Below are 20,744 nucleotides of genomic sequence, written 5' to 3'. Positions count from 1 at the left end.
TTGATGTTGTGGATAGGCGGAGTCCGGGCGGGGATGAGTCCTCACGAGATATGGCGGTCATAGTGAATAGTCTTTGAGTTGTACCTTTATATTGTATTTTGGTTTAAATCGCTTGTAATATATCTTAATAGTTCTTTTATCGACATTTGAATATTGCTATCCTCGGGCAACCGAGATGGTAACGCCCTTATATCCTAAGGAAGGCCTAGTTAAGGCTCCTCTGAATATGGGGGTGTTACAGTATGCTCCCCATGTGGCTTGACTTAAGATAAACGTCTTCGCAGCCTCACATGGCAGGGGCTGGACCCTCAAAGTGTTCCTCATCTGACAAGTAACCAACATTAGTACCAAAGGCTTTCTTCGTAGAAGCATTATAAAGTCCAAAGTAGTGTGAATTACCTGGTGCTATCTCATGGTGTTCCAGGGCAACACCTGGATCCAGGAAGCCACAGCCTGGACTACTTGGTTTAAAAACGACTCTATTTGAAAAAAAGAAAAACTAGGGAAAACAAAAGAAAAAGGTTTTTTGAAACACACCAATACATAAAGCATATACAAAAACCCTCCTTTTTTTTTTTTTTTTTTTTTTTTGCTTCACGGACTTTCGAAAGGTCCTTTGTACACTAAAGTTTTGGCACTTTGTCAGACAAAGTACCGTTTCAAGTGACGAATGTTCCAGGGTTTATCCAGGATTTGACCGTGCATGGTCATTAACCTGTATGCCCCATTCTTGACAATACTTTCGACCTGATATGGCCCTTCCCATATGTAGGCAAACTTGTCTTCTTTGTGGTTCTTGGTATTTTCGAATACCCTTCTGAGTACGAGGTCCCCCACTTCAAGGGTCCTGATCTTGACGTTTTTGTTATATGTCCTTGCTACAGTTTGTTTGTACGACGCCATACGTATGTAAGCGCTTTCTCGCAGCTCATCAACTGTATCCAGGCTCCCAGCCATTTCGACCTTGTTCTGCTCTGCCGTCTGACAGCCGTATCTGTGCGTGGGCACCAGGACTTCTGAGGGTATCACTGCCTCTGCTCCGTATACGAGGCTAAATGGAGTTTGGCCTGTTGCCATTTTCGGTGTTGTTCGTCGACCAGTACTAATGGTAGTTCATCTGCCTATTTTCCCCCCAACTCTTCCAGCCGTTTTCTGAGGTTCTCCACAATGATTTTGTTGCTGGACTCGGCTTGGCCGTTGGTTTGCGGATATCTGGGGGCTAACTTTCTCAATGTTATGTTCCATCGTGCACAGAAGCCCTCGGTGTTATCTGATATGAACTGGGATCCGTTGTCGCATATGATTTCGGATGGTATCCCAAATCTGCTTATGATGTTGCGCTTGATAAAAGAGATCACCTGCCGTTCTTTTACCTCTGTCATTGCCTCTGCTTCAATCCACTTTGAGAAGTAATCAGTCATAACTAGCATATACACTCTGTTTCTTGAAGCCCTGGGCAGCTTACCTACTATGTCCATGCCCCACATCATGAATGGCCATGGAGAGATAATCGGATGCATTGGTTCTGCTGGCTGGTGGATTACTGGAGCCGCTTTTTGACAAGACTCACAGCGTTTGGCATGGTTTACGGCATCTGCGCGCATGGTGGGCCAGAAATACCCCTGTCTTAAGATTTTGTTAGACAAACTTCGTCCTCCAGCATGGTTCCCGCATTCTCCGCCGTGCACATCCTGCAGTACTGTTTCTGCTTCCTTTTTGCTCAAGCACTTGAGGCAGGGTCCTGCCAATGATTTTCTGAAGAGAATATTATCAATCATGATATACCTGGAGGCTTTTATCCTGAAACTTTGTGCTTCCTTTCTGTCTTCAGGGAGTGTCCCGTCCCTGAGCCAATTTATGTATGGCATCCTCTAATCTGCATCCTGCTGTCCTACCGTGGAAACCAGCGTCCTGGCTCCTTGTGTACACTGCATGTGTACATCCTCTTTCACCGAATTCTGATCTGGCTCCTTCTGGATGGCTGGGGTCAACACATGGGTGATAGGCATATTTGATAGCTCTGTGGGCTGGAAGGTGGCCCCCAATGTTGTCAGGGCGTCTGCCTCTACGTTCTGGTCTCGCGGTACCTGAGTTATCTTGAACGTTCTAAACTTTGACTTTTGCTCTGTGGCTATCTTCAAGTGGAATATCATCTTTGAATATCGTGCCACATATTCGCTGTTTACATGATTTACCACAAGTAAGGAGTCACTATACACCCTCAGGTTCCTCACCCTAAGCCCCGACGCCATCTGCATCCCAAGTATAAGGGCTTCATACTCGGCTTCGTTGTTAGTTGCTTTGAACTAACACCTAACAGCTTGTACTATCATATCACCTTTAGGTGATCGAAGGACCAAACCTACACCAGCTCCCCTTGCATTTGAGGCTCCGTCAATGTATAGAGTCCATATCTCGCTATCCTGACTCCCCGTTATGGCCAGCATTCCTTCTTCTGCCTCCCCATGGGTAGCAGGGCAGAAGTCAGAGACGAAATATGCTAGGGCTTGAGATTTTATTTGCTGCATGAACATCTTATTTACCAACCGTTGGTAAGTGGACCCAGCGTTCTTCAGGCCAAAGGGCATGACCTTGTAAAAATATATGCCTCTTTCTGACATAAATGCCGTTTTTTCTTGATCTTGTGGATGCATCTTGATCTGATTGTAACCGCTCCAGGCGTCGAGGAAAGTGAGTTCCTCGTGTCCCGCAGTAGCGTCCACCATTACATCGATATGTGGCAATGGAAAGGGGTCCTTGGGACAAGCTTTGTTTAAATTTTGTGAAGTCTACACACACCCTCCATTTGTCGTTCTTCTTGGGCACAACTACCACATTAGAAAGCCATTCAGGGTAGCTAACTTCTCTAATTTTACCTGCTGCCAAGAGACTGTCTACTTCTTTGTTAATGACTTCGTTTCGTTCTGCCGCGAATTTTCTTCTCTTCTGCTGTACTAGGGTGCAGCCTGGGTTCACACTTAACTTATGTGAAATAACGGATGGGTCTATACCTACCATATTGTTGTGGGACCAAGCGAAGCAGTCCATGTTGGTTTTCAGAAATTGAGTCGGTGGTGTGACTCTTCTTCATCGCAAGTTGCCCCAATCAATACTGTCCTATCCGGGTGTTCCTCGTCCAGGTGTATCTGGTCCAGTTCCTCCGAGGGAGGCTCCTTGTATTCTGTCGAGGTGCCCCGGTCCTGTAATTGCTATGAGGGGAGCTTGGTTGTAGCCTTGAGGGCTTGAGCGTAACAGTTTCTGGATTCCTCTCGATCTCCTTTACTGTGACCGTACCCCATGGTGTTGGGAACTTGAGACACTGATGATATGTTGAGGGCACCGCCTTCATCTGATGCAGCCATAGTCTTCCTAGTATCACGTTGTAGGTGGTTGGACCCTCAATGACTAGGTATCTCACTAGTTTATTAACTCCTTCAATATATGCTGTGATGGTTATCTCACCTACTGAATGCGCAGTCTCACCACTGAATCCCACCAGGGGCACAGATTTCTTTATCAGGTTCTCTTTATCAAAACCCATGGTTTTGAGGGTTTAAAGCATGATGAGATTCACAGAACCCCCTGTATCCACTAATGGTTTTCGCATGGTGCAATTGCCAATAGACAACGTTATAGTTAGGGCATCGTCGTGTTGCTCTGCGCCGCTTTCTATGTCGGTTTCGTCGAAGGTTACTGGGGGTAAATTGCTATGGCTTACTCTGTATGAAGTTTGTGGATGATCTCCATTGCTTCCGGTGGCTTTCCTCTTAGCGGCGGAATATGTTAAACCTGATAGCTCGGATCCGCCTGTTATCACGTTAATAATCTTTGTGCATACGGGTGGAGCAAAAGGAAGCACCTGATTTGCTGCTTCTCTCTTATCCTGCTTGCCCCCACGTGATAACAGGTGGTCCAAGTTTCCCCTGCGTACCTGGAACTTTACCTCCTTTTGCAACTGTAGATCGATCTTCGTCCGTGACCTATGTCCCGATGCCATTCGCATCTCTTGCTTCTTTGTCCCCTGTCGTCATTTGGGTCGATCCGAGTGGGAGGCTTTGGCCACCTAACACGATCACCTAGGCCTCTCAGCGCTTTCAGCAATCCTTCCATTCCCGTGTTGAATCCGTACTCAGATAGCTTAGGAGGATGCTGGGAGTCGTCAACTTGCTGGGTTTTTTCTGCTATTCTGCTGATATTAGGTCTATTGTATGGCTTAGCTCGCTCGTCTCTCTTTTCTGTAAGGATCTTCCTACCAGGTTTGTCGAAGTTTGTTATTCCCTTTTTAGCTTGTATATCTTCTTCCAATCTTAATGCTGTTGTAGCTCTCTGCTGGACTTTTTCTAATCTCTCACAAGGGTACATCGTTAATTCTTTGTAGAGGTTTGACTCTTTATCCAAGCCCTGCCTGAAGGCGTTGATGGCCGTGGACATATAGCAGCCTCGGATTGAAACTTTCTCTGCATTGAACCTAGTGACGTAATCCTTGATTGACTCACCTATTTCCTGAACGATCCTATACAGATCACTTGGCTACTTTGGTGTACTCCGGCTGCTGGAGAACTGCTGATTGAATGCGTTGACCAGATCGGCGAATGAAGATATGGTCCCGTTAGGCAAGCCAACGAACCATTGTAGTGCTGCTCCGGTTAGGGTCAAACCAAATCCTTTACACATACATGCCTCTTTTGAGGCTCTTGTGGCAGTGGTAACCATCATTTTCTGCTTGAATTGGCTAATGTGATCGCAGGGGTCTGTGGTTCCATCGAAGAGGGTCATTGTTGGAACGCTAAATCCTTTTGGTAGGGCCACTGTAGCTATATCGTCAGTAAACGGTGAGTCAGCATAGCTTTCTGGTGTGGCCATTTCCATAGGCAGTGGAATTCCTGGGACCCTTTGGAGGAGGCTTCGTAGTTCCTGGTATTGCTGTTCTATGTATGTCTCTCTCCCGGCAGGTCGCATGTGCTCTTGTGACTGATGTTCGGCTCCTCGTATGAAGTTCTGTTGTCCCAAGACTGCTGGTTGGCGTATCTGCGATGCTGCTGCAGCCATGCCGCTTTCCCAGGTATACTCAGCTTGATTTGTAACCGGGGCCCTAATCATCGGGACGCTTGTTCTTTGCTCCGCTCGTTGGTGTCTTTCGCATCCGACGTGGGTGTTGGCTCTTGGTGGGTGGTTCCTCATCGGTGTTAATGCCCCTGACCTGTTGGGACCAGGCCTCCTCTTGGCTGTGGTGTTGCGTCCATGTCCAGCCTAAGTGCTACTTCGCGTGGCAACACCCGCGTCTGCTTCCGATCCCCACTTTCTCCTGGTAACCTCCTGGACCTGTCTTCCTGCATTCAAGGGGCCGAATTAGCGGCATGGCTCCTTAACTCATTGATCTGTGCTCGGAGGAGATTGTTGTCCTCTTCCATCTGGGACCTCATGCTTCTATTCTCGTTCTGCATAGTCCGGATTGTCCTTGCTAATGTGCCCAATCCGCTTATCATGATGCTGGTGGGACTCGGAGGAGCCTGAGCCTGTTGCCTAGATTGTGCTCCTCTCTCAGGCTGTAGGACTCCCTGCCGTCCTTGGACGACTCCTGGATATCTGGTCTGAACTCTCTCCGAAGATGGGCTTGCTGCTACCTGGGAACTTTGACTTTGCTTGACTGTTGGAATCAGGGCAGCAGTGGTGGTCAGAATCGAGGTTGTGCGTGCTGCTGTTGCCGAGGGAGGTGATACCTGTGTTGCTGCCGAGGGGGGTGGTACCCTCGTTGCTGGGGCACCGCTGGTGCTACCTGGGTTGGTTTCTTGGTGTCCGGACATGTTGTGCTTGCTGTGTAGACTGACTAACGAAGACGACCACTATGCCCCACGGTGGGCGCCAAACTGTTTTGGTAAATTTCTACCAATTTAGGGTTAAAGCGGTCTTAGCGTTAGGTCCGTATTGTGATTTAATTGTTTTCTGTATGCTGATCGGAATGTGCGTTATAAGAAAAGAACACAAGCAATTTTGGCGACGCGGAAAACCCGAAGTGGGAAACAACCGCGGGAGGAGACGGAATTCCACCAAGATTTTCACTATAATTCGGGAGGAACTACAGTTCGTGCGTTTTGCTATGAATGTTAGGGTATATTTATTGAATTTTTCGATGATCTTTCTATCTTGCCTTGAGGCCCCTTATATAGTAGAGCTCATTCATCTAGGGTGTCTTACTTCTTTCCCAAGTATTCCTAATTTGGCGCGGAGTAGGACTTTGTTTCTCCGGATATGGCAAGTGATAGAGTCCTCGTGTGCTTCTTCTACGCGGATTAAAGCCCACGTTCTGCGCCACATGCTGATGCTGTCACCCTGGCTCCCTGATATCCTGTGTCCCACAATGCTCCCAGACCTGCTGCCCCAGATCAGCCCACATCCAGATTTTGGGCCTAACAGAATGACTTGACACATTTTGTATAAAACAAATATTAAACTGATATAATTAGCTTCATCACAAAAAAAATAAAAAATCATTAACATAATTTGAGAAAATTTATTATTTGTAATCATTAGTTTTATGTTAAAGAAAAAAATCATTAAACATATTTTATAACTTTACTAAATTCTCTTGATTAGTTCATAGTTCATTTTTTTCTCATATCGAAATTCGATGAGGTATATGAAAAATATGAAAAATTAATAATGTATCAATTGAAAATATTTAAATAATAACTAAAAATAAAACCTCTATATATACCGCAAATATGCGGGATTTACACTATTAAATACCAATAGTATAATTGTTACATTCTCTAATATCCCTATCTACAAAACCCGCGCATTTACGCGGGATCTATACTAGTTACACTTCAAATAATTAAAATGGCGATAATCCCCCTACTACTAAGAGAATAAAAATTCTCTTAATTTTCCCTCCAAAAAGTATCTAGTTAAATAAGGTAATAAATAAAATTTTCTTTCATTACATTATTATCTTTTCAATGAATATATCCTTATAAATAAATTCATAATTATGATTTTTACATTAAAATAAAATAAAATTGATATTAAACTATAAAGTATAAGTTGCTAAATTTTTCAGTAATGCAATAATTATTACTGTAGAGAATAACTTGACACATGCTTACTATTAGCTTCGTGACAAAAAAACATTCACTAAAAAAAATTCACAACTTAAATAATTTTTTTTATTAGTTTTTCATTTCATTTTTTTTTTGTTTCATATCAAAATACAATTGAGTGAACTGATAAATATTAATGAGGTACAAATTTAAAAAGTATGTAAATCCTGCTATATATTAAGATAATACAACTTCTCTAAAGTTTTCCCCCCAAAGTGCTCAAACTTATGTATGAAAACAAATTAGATTTTCATTTATTAAACTAAATTTCCATTTAAAATAATCTATACATAAAAACTGTATCTCCTATTATTAACTTCGTGACGAAAAAAGATTTTTTTTAAAATAATTTGATGTAGTTAAAATATTTTCATAAAAAACACAATTCATGGAATTATTCAATTCTTTTGATTAATTTTAATATTAGTTATTTTTTATAAAAATTTGTGAGATATAAATCTAAAATTTATAACTAATACATTAAAAATTAAAAGGCCTATATTTACCGCGCATTTGCGCAGAATCTACACTAGTTTACATCAAATTAATGACATGTTAATGTGTTATGAGAAGAACTGATATGACACAAAATAAGACACTAAATGAGAGAGAAGATTTACATTGCTGTAGTAGGGCATGTACCTAAGTACCTAACCATTGTTCTTATTCCATACAAAAAATGTAGTTATGCATTGGTTAGACTCACCATAATACAATTTCTCAATAATTCCTCACCAAATTGTTCTATTCAATTTTCAATTAAATCATTAAATGCAATGACAAAGTTAGGATTTAATGTTAGGAGTGTGAAGATTAAATAGAGGCGAACTCGTAATGCAATCGAGTAAATTTTTCTTAAAAAAAAAAACACAAAAAAGAAATTAACACTTACAATTTTTACATTATTTAACAGAGATAACTGGTCGTACTAACTGCTATCCTCCACCTAGCTCCGTCATAAATTAATGGATTAATTGACCAAGTATGCTTAACTATACAATTAATCAAGTATGCTTAACTATACAATTCTCCATGAAATTTATCCACATCAACCTGGTTCTATTAGGACCAATTCAACTAGTGAACTAAGTAAGTAATCACTCCACTCCCTTTGACAAGGCATTAAGGCAGATTCAATGGATAATTTACCCACCACAATTGACCAATTAGGCAATTAGCGTAATTGAACCGTGCTAGACTCCCAGTGTATTTTTTCTCTACATGCTAACTTTGTATACACAATTCAAGCGTAAGAGTTAAGACTACTACGATATAATTGAGACGGAAATCAATTTTTAGACATGTAAGGTTATGGTCTCGACTTTCATCCGTTAAAGTAAAAGTTTTCAATAAAATATTGATCATACTATATGCAATTTTTCTCTAAAACATTTAAAAAAATTGGCATCGAGATTGGTAAAACATTGTATTAGGAGTAGTATTGCACCCAAATAAAATTACATCCGCAACAAAAACAAAAAAACCAAAAATGCCCGCAACAAAAACAAAAAAAAACCAAAATTGCGGTGAACGTGGATCGAACACGTGACCTTCAGATCTTCAGTCTGACGCTCTCCCAACTGAGCTATCCCCGCTGTTTGATGAATTTTGCAGAGTTAAGATTATATAGGCAGATACAGCAATACCTAACAATGCAATTGACTAATTGTAAAAATAGCCGGAACAAGCAAAATCTTAGGTAATCAAGGTAATTAGTCTAATTACTAATTAGTAGATTGATCTTTTACAAATATTGTTTTTTTTAGTCTAAAAAAAATTAGTAACTTGCATATTGGATTCAGTTGGACGGTAATATTTTATTTTTATTTTGTGTTTATCTTAAATAAAAAAATACCACTTAAAGAGAATAAAAATGGTAAAAAAAGTTAAACAATTGAGACAGAAGACATATAATTCTCTAAATTTTTTACCTTTTTTTTTTTTTGGTTATGGAACATAAAAAGTTAGGCAAGTTATAATTTGACACTTAAGCATTCTCATTTACTGAAGTCATTCTCATTAGCGAAAACATCACGTAAAAATACTTCATTTGGTTTCTATGTTGTGTAAGATTTAAGTATGAACCCCCTCTTAATGCTTCTTTAATTTACAAAACTTTATTTATCTATGGAAAATAAGGAAATTCAAATGCACCGAACACCCAATAAAAACACATGTTACAGTCGAAGGTTTAGCGTAAAGGGCATTAAAATATATGAGGATTGAAGAGGATTCGAACCTGGGTCATAATGTCTACTATACCTCAATCAGTTCATCCTAAATTCTTAACCACTAAATTAAAACATTTTCAATCGTTGATTGTAGTGTTTTGACACAAATTTTTATTTGTGACAAATATACGGGTTAAGGATTATCCATATGGATAAATAAGACTAAAGCAAATTGCCTAAGGAGTAATTTTTACCACAACAAATCATTATTTATTTATATTCTTATAATTTTAACTCTTTTTTGTTTTGGTCTTTACAATGACATTTTCCAACACAAGACTTGTATATATGTTCTTATAGTTATACACTTGTATCTATTCAATTTCTATCCTCCCCTCTCCCTTTTTGTGAGAGGTCTTCAGCTTGTGACGGGATTTCCCGTCACAAGCAAAACGCTTTGTCCTTACAATGACATATTCCTACATAAGACCTCTAAAGCAACTATCTATACAAGCATATGTACCTAACCATGATTTTCTTTCCATGCTCATGTGCTATGAAAGTATGAATGATGAAACCCACCATATTAAACTTTGACCTAATATCCACCACACCTCCATCAATCCAGCTTAACCACTAGATTAGCACATTTATTATCGTTAATTGCAGTATTTTGAAGGGAAACTAAAACACTAGTTTTTACCACGACACATTCATTATTATTCTTTTCATGTTCTTATAATTATAATTTTTTTTGTTTTTTTTTGTTTTTTTCCCTTTACAATGATATTTTACGACACGTGTCTTACATATGTTTTTATAGTTATATTCCTACATATGTACTTAACCATGATTTTCATCCCATACTCATGACTTCATGAAATCATGAGCTAGCTATGAATGATGAAACTCACCATATTAATACACTTTGACACAATAGTTCATGCATGACCAAAATGTTCCATTCAATTTTCCATTAAATGAACTCATGGACCAAGTATGTTAACTATGCAATTCTTCAAGAAAATCATGCAAATTAACCTGGGTCTATGGGACCAATTCAACTAAGTGACTAAGACTAAGTAGTACTAACTAATCAGTCTAATTAAGCCCCTTGACAAAGCTGATTCAATGAAAAATTACCAACTACAATAGACCAATTAGCGTATTTGAGCCGTGTTAATGTAACTTTTTCTTCATTGTAAATATATGTACAAAATCGTAATCATACTTTTCTTTTTTAAAATTAGCAAAGGCGAAAAGCTATTACAATATGTACACCCAACTTATATTGGATAGTGAATTTAGAAACAAATAATCTGGGGATATTATTTTAACAGAATTGCGAGGACATTATTTTAATTCAAGAGAATGAAAGTTAAAAACAAATTAAAAGATGAATGCATGGGATACAAGATAGTCTTAAATATGTTAAAATAGATTAATTAAGTTAACATTTTATCTTTAAGTTTAAAATTACTTTTCATCTCAAATACTTATCTTACGCGCGTATGCGTTGTGTGTATATATAAAAATACATAAAATTCAACTCCCAAACACCTCGTATCTATAAAAACAAATCTAGATGTATAGGTGTTTATTAATTCAGTTTAGAACTACACTAGATCGAAATAGGTGGACCGGTGACTCGGTGAGCACCAAGATAAGGTAAAAACTAAAAAGGTGGACGAACGACTAAACTTTATGCAAATTAATTTGCAGAGTGATCCATAATTTAGACATAAATTTACTACTCCTAATTAATCAAGATAGTTCGACTAAATAATAAACACCAAAATCTTTAACGTGTTAGAAACACTACTTCAGTGTAGTTTTCTCTTCTTTTTTTTTTGGCCAAATGAACGCACTACGTCGCGGACAAGAATCGAACCCCAAGACTCAAAGTTGGAATAAGAGAATTCTTATAATTATATACAAACTAACTTCATATGAAAATAGTTCAATTCACAGTCCAGTATTAGTCTATCGGCTTCATCTCGATGCGCACCGAAGATCAAAATAACATTAACTTCATAAACATGCAAGTCCATTTTTTTTAATTCAAACCATCGAATAAATAACCTTATCTGAATCGAGTCTTTTTGGATCGAGTTATGTCAATTCTCATTAGTCATTGACCTAACTAACATTCAAAAACCCCCACTATAATTCGGTGGATCCGCGTTAATCCATCTCATATTCTCATCTCATAATCACAAATCCAACGAAAACGACACTAAAACGACGAAGTCCTCACTCTCACAAAATATAAACACCAGTTGACAAATTAATGACATAATTAATTTGAAAATTAACGAAACGGATAATAATAATCTTAATTATTTAATTATTTAATAATATAATAATATTAATAATAATCTTAATTTCCTTTCTTCTTCGTCTTATTTCACTGTACATCTCAAAAAATAAGCTATAAATTAAATTAAAAAATGAGAGTAAAATGAAGAATGAAAATGGAGAACGAAAAACTCGGAGAATCAACAACAATGGCGGATGTAGTACAAGGGGAAGGAGGAGGATCAAAATCATCAGTATCAATAGTATCTAAGGCTAGGTTCGCCTTTCATTCCGCTGCTGCTAAAGCGGAACAAGTTCTTCTTGATTTTAAATCCGATCTTAAAGGTTTTCATTTCCCCTCTTTTTTAGGGTTTTTATTCTATATTTTCGCTGAAGAAAAGATATAGCTAATTTTGATAGTGGTTATTTTTAGGCATTTTGTTTAATTGGATGGAAAAAAATTGACAATTTTGTTTTGTGGAATATAGATTCGGATGAGTTTGGCGAGGTGGTGAATTCAGAGTTTGAGCAAAAGGTGATTGATTTTTTATGTTTGATTGAATTTTTGATTTGTTGTTATGATAATGGTGTTTTTGAGCTGTTAATGATTTGTTGCGAAAACCGGTCTTTGGTTGCTTATCGACCCCCTTTACCCTGCAATTTGCTGAAAGTCTGAAACTTTTGCGGCATTGGGGTAACGTTGTTTGTAGTAGAAGATTGATCAAGCTTGAGCTGGTAGTTGTTGTGAATTTGTTATGTGGAGGTAATTCGTTAGATTGTTTGTGTTTGTTTATCGACTATTAAGACACCGTGAATGTGTGGCTTGAATTTCACAAGGTTGGCCTATGATTCAACATTTCATAACCCTTGCAGCACTGGACTAAGCTCAAGCTGTTACATGCTTGTGAATTTGTTATGTGGCAGTAATTCATAAGCTTGCGAGTGTTGACGTCAATACTCGGGGAATACGTGCTCTCTGTTATGAGTATAAGAGTTGATTTTTTTTCCTCACTGTATCACTTTGAATCTTTGATGGTTCAAGTTGAAATTTTTAAGCGAGGATTGGAAGATTATTAAAAAATGTGAAATCTTTTGTTATTGAGAAGTAATGCGCATGAATGGAAATCAATCTACTAGAATAGGATGAACTTACTTTGTCGTGGTGTGAATAGAAAACTGAATGTTAGGGTGGACTGGGAAATTATTCAAATTTGATTCAAAGCTCGTGTTTCAGAATAAGTTGTCTTTTTTTTGTGCATTTTGAGATGTTATCCTGAAAACACATAGTTATGTGATTAAACCAAGGATGCATTTGCAGCTCTTTAAAGGGTTACTGCGTTGCATAAGCTAGTAGTATAATACGGCCTTTGTTGGGGTCACCTATTTGGTGCATTTTTGACTTAGGAAAGTTGCAAAACTTTGGAACAATGGTCGATCTGCTATTGGTTTGTTTAATAATACTTTGTTGCCTGGACTGGAGAATGTCTCAGTTTCAGCAAACCTAGGCACTATTCTCATTTTGTGTTGTTTATCCACCTTCATGGGCAATTTACGATCTTTTTAACTAGCGTTCTTTTAACAGGCTTTTAATGAATCAAAGCAATTCCGATGGAAACCACCAAGTTTGGGGACAAAGCAAGAATGGCATGAGAGATTAAGGAATATCGGAAAAGGTAGAAAGGGAACCGAAGAAGTGGTGAAAGTTGAGAGTCCAAAGATGTCCTTCCCTATATATGATGAAAATTTGTACCTTTATAATGAAAAAATATCTTCTGAATCGAGGGTGAGTAATAGCTCTATTGTCAATGAGGGGATATTGCATTGAAGTTGTAGTTTCCTTGCAGCACTTAATTTAGCTGGAATTCTCCTTTAAAATCCATGCTTTAATTTTCAGGGTTTTGAGACCCAGTCGCTTTTAGATGGCTCTGATGCCAACAAAGATATAATTCCGCCTTCTTTTGTATTGAAGCAATTAGCCATTGCTACTGAGTAAGTTTGTTTCCGTCGTCCACATAATAGTTTCATCCATTTTCTGTTTTTTTTTTCTTATTTATTATGCTAGATTTTCCGCCCAATAAAAGTGTCACGTGGTACAAACCAAAAGTTAGAAACCTCTGTTTGAGTGAATGGAATTTTCCCTTTGATTTTCTACTTGGATGAAAATTAAATCATGTTGACAATGCTTAAGTATCATTCCTTTGACATGTTAGATATTTATATCCATCTCCTGTCATTAGTAGTCTTCTTTTACTGTAGACAGTGTGTGTTTTGTTCCCTATTCTGTAATTCTACTAATTTTGATTGAAACCTTCCATACTTTCTAGATCAGAAAGGAACTATAAGTCAGTTAAGGACCTTCTCACATCGTCTGCAAGTTCTTCACCAGTTAGGGAAAGGGCGAGTCTGAGCATCTCAGCGGTGAGGTCGTTGGTTCTACGAGGAAAAGAGGAGAAAGTTTCATCTGAGTTTAGTGATGATAAAGTTTGGGCTTTTATTCAGTCTATACTAGATGCTGGTAAGTTCATAGCTCCTGATGTGGTCAAGTATTCTGCACTTTCTATATATATAGTCTCAATCAAGTCTCTCTTGGTGATCTTTCACTTCCATTGTAATATCTGCAAGATACTTGCAGAGGGACTTGCTCCTAGCCGGAAAGTCGGTTTTCTCGTTGAGAACCTCCCTAGCACTTTGACATTGCCAAGAGATATACATGGTGCAGCACCAGAGAGCCTGCTAGTTAAAGTATCTGAAGTCATAGGAAGCTTTAAGACATTGCGGAAGATGGCACAGTTTTGGTTTAGGTTTGTTGCTGAAGTAAGTGTACCGTATTACTAATGTTATCTGAAATAATCAGGGCCATATATGAGTAGAGGATTTCCCCTGTTCCAAATTATCTCATAAAACTAAAAGAATTGCGGACTTGTCAATCCAGTAATTGGTTAAACTTACATTCAAAGAGTAAAAAGAGACAGGAAAGGTGGCATGGCATGTGATTTATGTGCTGACTTGTATTGTAGCATAGAATACATTTCAATTCTCTGCCTGAATCTTACTTAGTATTACCACCTGAAATTAGGATATGGTAGACCATCCAAACCTCTCCTTACTTCCTTAGTGAGTTACATAGTTGCTTGTTACGTTCCTTGAAACTTATGTAACTCTCCATCTGTGCAGCTCAGAACACTTTGGTTGGAAGAGCAATATATACCTGGTGTTCCTCTTGATGAATTACCAGATTTAAATTACTGTCTTCTCTATCAACAGTTGCAGCTTATGAATTGTTGTGTTTCTAGAAAGAAACGCCGTGCTATTGCTACTGATTCACTGGAATTGTTAATGAAAGAAGCTGATTGTGATGCTGATGGGGTACCATCCTCTGTTGAAAAAATCACTTCAGGATCTTTTCTGTATGCCAAAACTGTCGCTGGAGAAGTTGTTTTAAGACTTGGAGCCAGTCGTGAAGCTGAAAATTTAACAATGTTGGAGACTGGAGAGCCCGTATATGCCCCCTTGACACAGGTTTGATGATGTAGTGGTATAATTGATGGTTCCTGGCTTTCTTCCTATGTTACTTCCAAACTTCACTTTGGTAGCATGACACGGATCCTACATTCTGACATGGCACAATGCTCAGATACTTCATTTTAGACCAAGAAATGAAACTTTTGACAAAATAGCCTTGTCTAATATTCGGCATTGTGTCATATCTAATTCTTGCAGCCGTGTGGCAGTAACATAAATTCTTGCTAGCCAGTTGTTTGTAGTTAGGTATAACTGTGCATCTGTTGTGGCAGGAAGGACCATTGCTCACCGAGGATCTTGCGCGGGAGGCTGAAGAGTTTGTCTTGCGAACAGGAAGGTTAGTATGTTTCAATTTAGCCTTTTTTTGTTTGTTTCTAATTGTCATCTGTTTTGTCAAGCAAGCTTGTATACTACTTACGCTATTTCTTTGAATGATCTCGTTTGGCAAATTAGGCTCTATTAGCATTTTATTGATTAGAATACCCTTCATTTCCGCCCCACTTTGTTTAATTTAAAAATCTAGAATGTATACAGTGATTTCTTACACAAGTCTCCCAAATAATAAAATGTTAGTTCTAAAATTTATTGTGCTACACTTTCACGTTCAGTGAACTTCAAAGTGTGTAGCTCCCCTGTCTCCATAATCAAAGCCTTTTTGCCTAGAGTAAACTATTAGGGTTATGATAATTTGCTACTTAAAAATATAAGTGGAAGTGTTGATTCATGAAGTCACTTTATAGTTCTTTGGGTGTTCAGTTAGATACTTAGATGTATAAATTATGCCGGTAGACATAATGCAGATTCTGATTTAGTACAGTCCGATTGTTGTGCCGTTAGAATATGATGATTTGGTTTCAGTTAACTATTTACCTTCTACTTAGACTATGAAATTGATAATTTGGTTATCTTATGAATCCATCGGCTGTCAAATAGTTGCATGATCCAACAAAAGCAGGATGCCAAACAAAATATCTACAATTTTCCTCATAAATAGTTTCTAGTTTCAGGTTTTAACAGCTTGTTATACTTGATATGCAGCGTTGGTGCTGGCTGTTCCCATCTCCTGTCTGATATGCAGGCTTTCAAGGTGTGTCAAAGTTTCAGGAGGCCACATTCCCTGAATTTTTTTGCTTTGAATGTGCTAAAACTTGAAAAGGTCAATATATAATGCATGTTACTTTCTGTTTTTCATTATTTTTCAGGCTGCAAATCCTGGATGTATTCTTGAAGACTTTGTAAGATGGCACTCTCCACCTGATTGGACAGAACAAGAGTCTGGCAACGAGTCCGATGCTAGTTCTGCTGCAGGGGAGTCAACATCTTCAAGAGGTCGATTGAGTAGTCGTATGAGGAAAGAAGGTTAGCTTTGGTTATCATTTGCCTCTTTGGCGATCATTTGGTCTTTTTATTTAATTCAGCTAATGTGTGCTGATGTTCAACAAGCATTGTTGCCCTCTATGTACTTCAATTCAGTTTGGACTTGATCTTTGCTTGCATTTAATAGTTAGTTAGCTTGAAAGCTAATATGAGCATATGATTGTCCAAATGGGTTGGCTCAAGTGGTTAACAGTTAACACATAAATGAATAACTCAAGGGTCTGAGGTTCAGACTCTTGTGAGAACAATTTGGTCTATGATGGTGCCTTCGTGAGTCATAGTCTGTCAGAAAAGGGCACCCAAAAAAAAAAAAAAAAATTTGTACAAGCATCAACAACCAATATCCAAGCCTTAGTTCCAAAATGATTTCTGATCGGCTGACATGATTTGTACATTTATATAATTACTTATTCTTTTATTTTGTATATTTGCTGCACATTATTGCATTATTCAACTTAAACATAGGTTGTTTAGTTTTCATTTGTAAATGAGCTCAAGTTCCTCAGGTAAGGTAAGGTCTTATTCGAAATAGTTTTGTCATCAAGTTTATACACATGGTAGTGTATAGTCTACTAAAGGCCGCCTTATTTGAGTTTCAGTGAGCTATGTTCTAAATCCTCAGTGAAGCTAACCTACGTTACATCCAAGGGTATTTAGTAATTGAGATTTGAGACTGCGTTAGAGTATTAGTGTCTCCATTGGTTAATATTTTCAGATTTCTCCATAACTTTCTGTTTGAGGTCCGTAATTTGAAACTTGCGTGTGTATTTTTGGTTGATATTATGATTTTACCCTAGTGTCTCACTGGATTTAGTCTGAAGTAGTGAATTGGCGTAAGAAGGGGTTGAATGTACGCTGGTGCTAAAACCACAAGAAGGCAGTTTCCAATGACCTACACTATTGCCTCCATATTTTTTATTGATACCTTTTTTTAAGATGGTGTTTCTTGCAAGTTTGTATATTTGTTGAACACTCGTTTTTTTATTTGTAGGGAATTTGTGGAGAGAACTATGGGAAACAGCCAAGCCGGTTCCTGCTGTTCGACAGGCTCCACTCTTTGACGAAGATTTAGCAGTGTAAGTTGTAAACGTGAAAAGTGAAGTATTGATTCTACAAAAAAAATTTCAGACATTTCAATTAATAGAAGCGGTGCTTTATGCAGAGAAGGGGTTTTGACAGAATTAGAAGACATGTCTCCTTCTCAGCTTTTTGGACAACTATTCAGGTCATTGGTAAGTTGTAGTATTACCTTTATTCCCTTGACTTTTATAGACTGCACTTAGATTGATTGCCTCTGACTAGCTTTTGATTTTCAGCTTGGTTTAGGATTTGTGATTGCTGAAACGAAGCTGTCTACAGACGAGTCTATTTTAAAACTGTTCTACGAATGTAAAGATTTTGTGGTTGCCTCATACCAAGGCGATGCATGGACAGAGAAAATCGATGATCTCTGCCAGGTATGTGTCTTGTAGTCACTTATTAGGTTAAATGTCATGTCTATCTTATTTGGATAATTGTTAAGCTAATTTCAGTGTGGTCATCTGTCGAGTTGAGTTATTACAGTGCTGCTGCTAATTTTTGTGTTAGCTTTCATTGGGGTTGGGTGGAAGCAATTAAAGATCCCATCGATTATGGGATTAGCCTTGGGCAGTGTCATTCTGGTTCACCAATGTTTAGATTTTTCCGGGCCTGATTACTTGGTCCGGGTTAATTTTTACTAACCCTAGTTTGGTGACAGCTGATTTATCTTTTGATTGAATGTGAGCTTATTCGAACTTTTACTCTGATGAAAATCTCATTAGAAGTCGGAAACAAAAAGGAAAACATTAATGATGGGATAAAATAATGAAGAATGAGTATGTAATGAGAGTATGATGGAAAGGATCAAAGGAATGTCTAGTGTTCCAATAGTTCATGTTCTCTTCTATCTGTATAACTTCTGTTGGTTTTACAACACTTTACGCGGTGAATCGTAATGGCAAAATGTATATGAAATTTCAATTAATCATAATCTTCTGTACAGGTTTATGAAACGGTTGAGGCAATATTTGTTCGGCCGGAGGATGTTGTGAAGGTGATGAAGCAACCCGAAGATGCCAACTCCGATGAGCCAAAACAGCGTTTCAAGAAATTTACGCAAATATTTAATCGCAAAAATAGGCCGAAAAAGTCGACTCCTGATGACGGCAGCCCAGATGATACTCCAACTCGGCAGCCTTTTTCAAATTTTTTCGATAGCAGATCATCCTTATTCTCTAAAAAACCTCCTAAACCCGAAAACCCAGCGTCACAGGCCACTAACCCGTGTGGTCTAGACGAGAATGATTGGACCGTGGTTTGAAGAATGCTTCACAAGCAATTGTAAATTATGTAGGGTTAGTCCATCAAAATTCAATTCATTAAGCTGTAAGATATATTTTTTGGGTTGAAAATACAGAACACCACAGAAATGGAATAGAGTTTTGGTGTTTACAGAAAACTGTCCCAAAATTGTAGAATACCAAGTTGAAAGGGTGCAGCTAGAATCATGCTTTCAGTTCAGGTTATTATCATCGTCATCTTCGTCAGCTTTGCCGACCCCTAAACTTTTGATGACTATCTGCGGTACAACGAAGTTGGCTATAAGGTACACAACCAGCAAGACTGCACTGCAAATTGAAGAGAATATACATTAGATCCAGAATCAAGCACCAGTTGATATATTGCCAGGGTCATTTCTCTCTGCCTGTGGCTTTCATCATATACGCGCCACACAGAAAAGCCAGTGTATTTAACAGTAATAAAAATGTAACGCCCTTGTGGCTTTTGTTTTGTTCGAGTTTATGTTAAACCCGACAAAATATTAGTGAAAATATGTCCTGTAATTCGAAAAATAACAATAACAACATTACTTCTGCTTCAGAAAGAATGTTTTGGACGATCCAAAATGAATTATCAGATGTCGTATACAAGAATTTGCGCTTTGTAAACTCGTATATGTTCAGGTGGAGGACGATTACAGAAAACATAAATTTCACCTTGTTAAAAGAAGAACTGAAGTATCAGGAGGTTTAGCAAGAGCAAGGGTTAAACCTTGCACATTCAAAGGATAAACTTGTGAAACAATGCCAACGCGACGACGTTGTTTCGTAATTGAGTAACTAGAAAAGAGGCAAGAATCATGGAATGTAGTTGTTGGTTGATAAATTTGGGTATGTTTTTCAAGTTGAAGTACTTGAGTAGGTTGAAAAATAAGATTAATGGAATTCATGAAGAATATAGTTCTAAAGTGTTTTGATATGTAGATAATGTATGTATGAGTTTGAAGTTAGTAAAGAAATGGTTGGTTGTTGTAAGTTATGTACTTTGTCTTGTGATTTAAAGTATTGAATTCTGACCTTAGATTGTAAGTCCAAAGAATAAAGTCATCTACTCTAGAATATTGACTATTTATTGGGCTTGAATTGGTGTTGATGTATATTGATGTGCAAGTTTGAAATTCTCATAGTTCCCCAACAAGGATTTAAAGTGTTTTTTGGGTGTAGATTGTAATGAGGGAATTATAAGGGTTATTTTGATGTTGACGAGATTTAAATTTAGGTTATGAGCACCACTTTTTATGAGTTTACCAATTATGCTAGTTGTTTAAAAGCCGATCGTGATATTTTATAGGATGTATAAGAAGTGAAGTATCTTGGCCATTCATCTCAAGTGAAACCCCTTTAACTTTCAAGAAAAAAGTTTAATATCATATTGATACAACAAACTAGTTTTTGATGTAATATAACTCATTTTATTACGAAGTATTAGGTTAGCAATTTGTTTTATTCGTCTGTTGACGTTCTCACGTACCCATTATTTGAATTTTTAAGACAATATATCTTGAGTATCACAACTAAACAAAATATGATTTAAATTTGCTAATATCTGCATGTAAAAATATAATTAATTTAGTGTAATATTATGTATGTGGAATTAATAAGCAATGGAGGCATACCTTTTTTCTATGTACCTAATAGTTTATTAGAAGTACCGTAAGTACTATACAATGCTAATTTCGTTTAGGATATTAAAGACAAGTTAATAGTAACCTTCGCTTTTTTTTTGTCCATTTACAATAATACTCTAAATAGCTATTCCTCTTAGAAATTAGTACTATAATCATTCAAAACAACTAACTTTTATTAAGGATAATAAGTCACCTAAGTCAAATACTCAACAAACTACTCATACGTGACTCCTTATTCTACTCAAACAGTTATGCAAATAGTCAATAGTCACATGTGTAATTTATCTA

General features: G+C 37.6%; 2 protein-coding genes, 1 long non-coding RNA gene and 1 other non-coding gene across 4 annotated transcripts; 1 reads left to right on the top strand and 3 right to left on the bottom strand.

Annotated features, from left to right (window-relative positions):
* Positions 1 to 642: 642 nt before the first annotated feature.
* LOC141655026 (uncharacterized) lies at positions 643 to 1,077 on the bottom strand. The gene has a single exon (XM_074462129.1). It carries the CDS (start codon positions 1,075 to 1,077, stop codon positions 643 to 645), a length of 435 nt encoding a protein of 144 aa, XP_074318230.1.
* A 7,545-nt stretch (positions 1,078 to 8,622) lies between these two features.
* TRNAF-GAA (transfer RNA phenylalanine (anticodon GAA)) lies at positions 8,623 to 8,695 on the bottom strand. Its single transcript has one exon. It is a non-coding gene; the product is annotated as a tRNA-Phe (tRNA).
* Positions 8,696 to 11,620: 2,925 nt separating this feature from the next.
* LOC141657035 (uncharacterized) lies at positions 11,621 to 19,395 on the top strand. The gene is made up of 14 exons (XM_074464148.1): positions 11,621 to 11,914; positions 12,058 to 12,104; positions 13,152 to 13,352; positions 13,464 to 13,558; positions 13,894 to 14,084; positions 14,202 to 14,383; positions 14,744 to 15,088; positions 15,364 to 15,428; positions 16,130 to 16,178; positions 16,294 to 16,450; positions 17,460 to 17,544; positions 17,631 to 17,700; positions 17,785 to 17,925; positions 18,492 to 19,395. The coding sequence occupies exons 1-14, from the start codon at positions 11,740 to 11,742 to the stop codon at positions 18,807 to 18,809; spliced, it is 2,121 nt and encodes a 706-aa protein (XP_074320249.1). The 5' UTR covers positions 11,621 to 11,739; the 3' UTR covers positions 18,810 to 19,395.
* LOC141657036 (uncharacterized) lies at positions 18,845 to 19,835 on the bottom strand. The gene is made up of 2 exons (XR_012548630.1): positions 19,486 to 19,835; positions 18,845 to 19,116 (listed from the first exon to the last, which is right to left on the bottom strand). It is a non-coding gene; the product is annotated as an uncharacterized LOC141657036 (long non-coding RNA).
* Between the last annotated feature and the right edge of the window lie 909 nt (positions 19,836 to 20,744).

Source organism: Silene latifolia, chromosome 5, assembly GCF_048544455.1.
Source record: "Silene latifolia isolate original U9 population chromosome 5, ASM4854445v1, whole genome shotgun sequence".
Classification (NCBI taxonomy): domain Eukaryota; kingdom Viridiplantae; phylum Streptophyta; class Magnoliopsida; order Caryophyllales; family Caryophyllaceae; genus Silene; species Silene latifolia.
The sequence above is the reverse complement of the archived record's forward strand: the minus strand, read 5'-3'. Positions and strand labels throughout refer to the sequence as shown.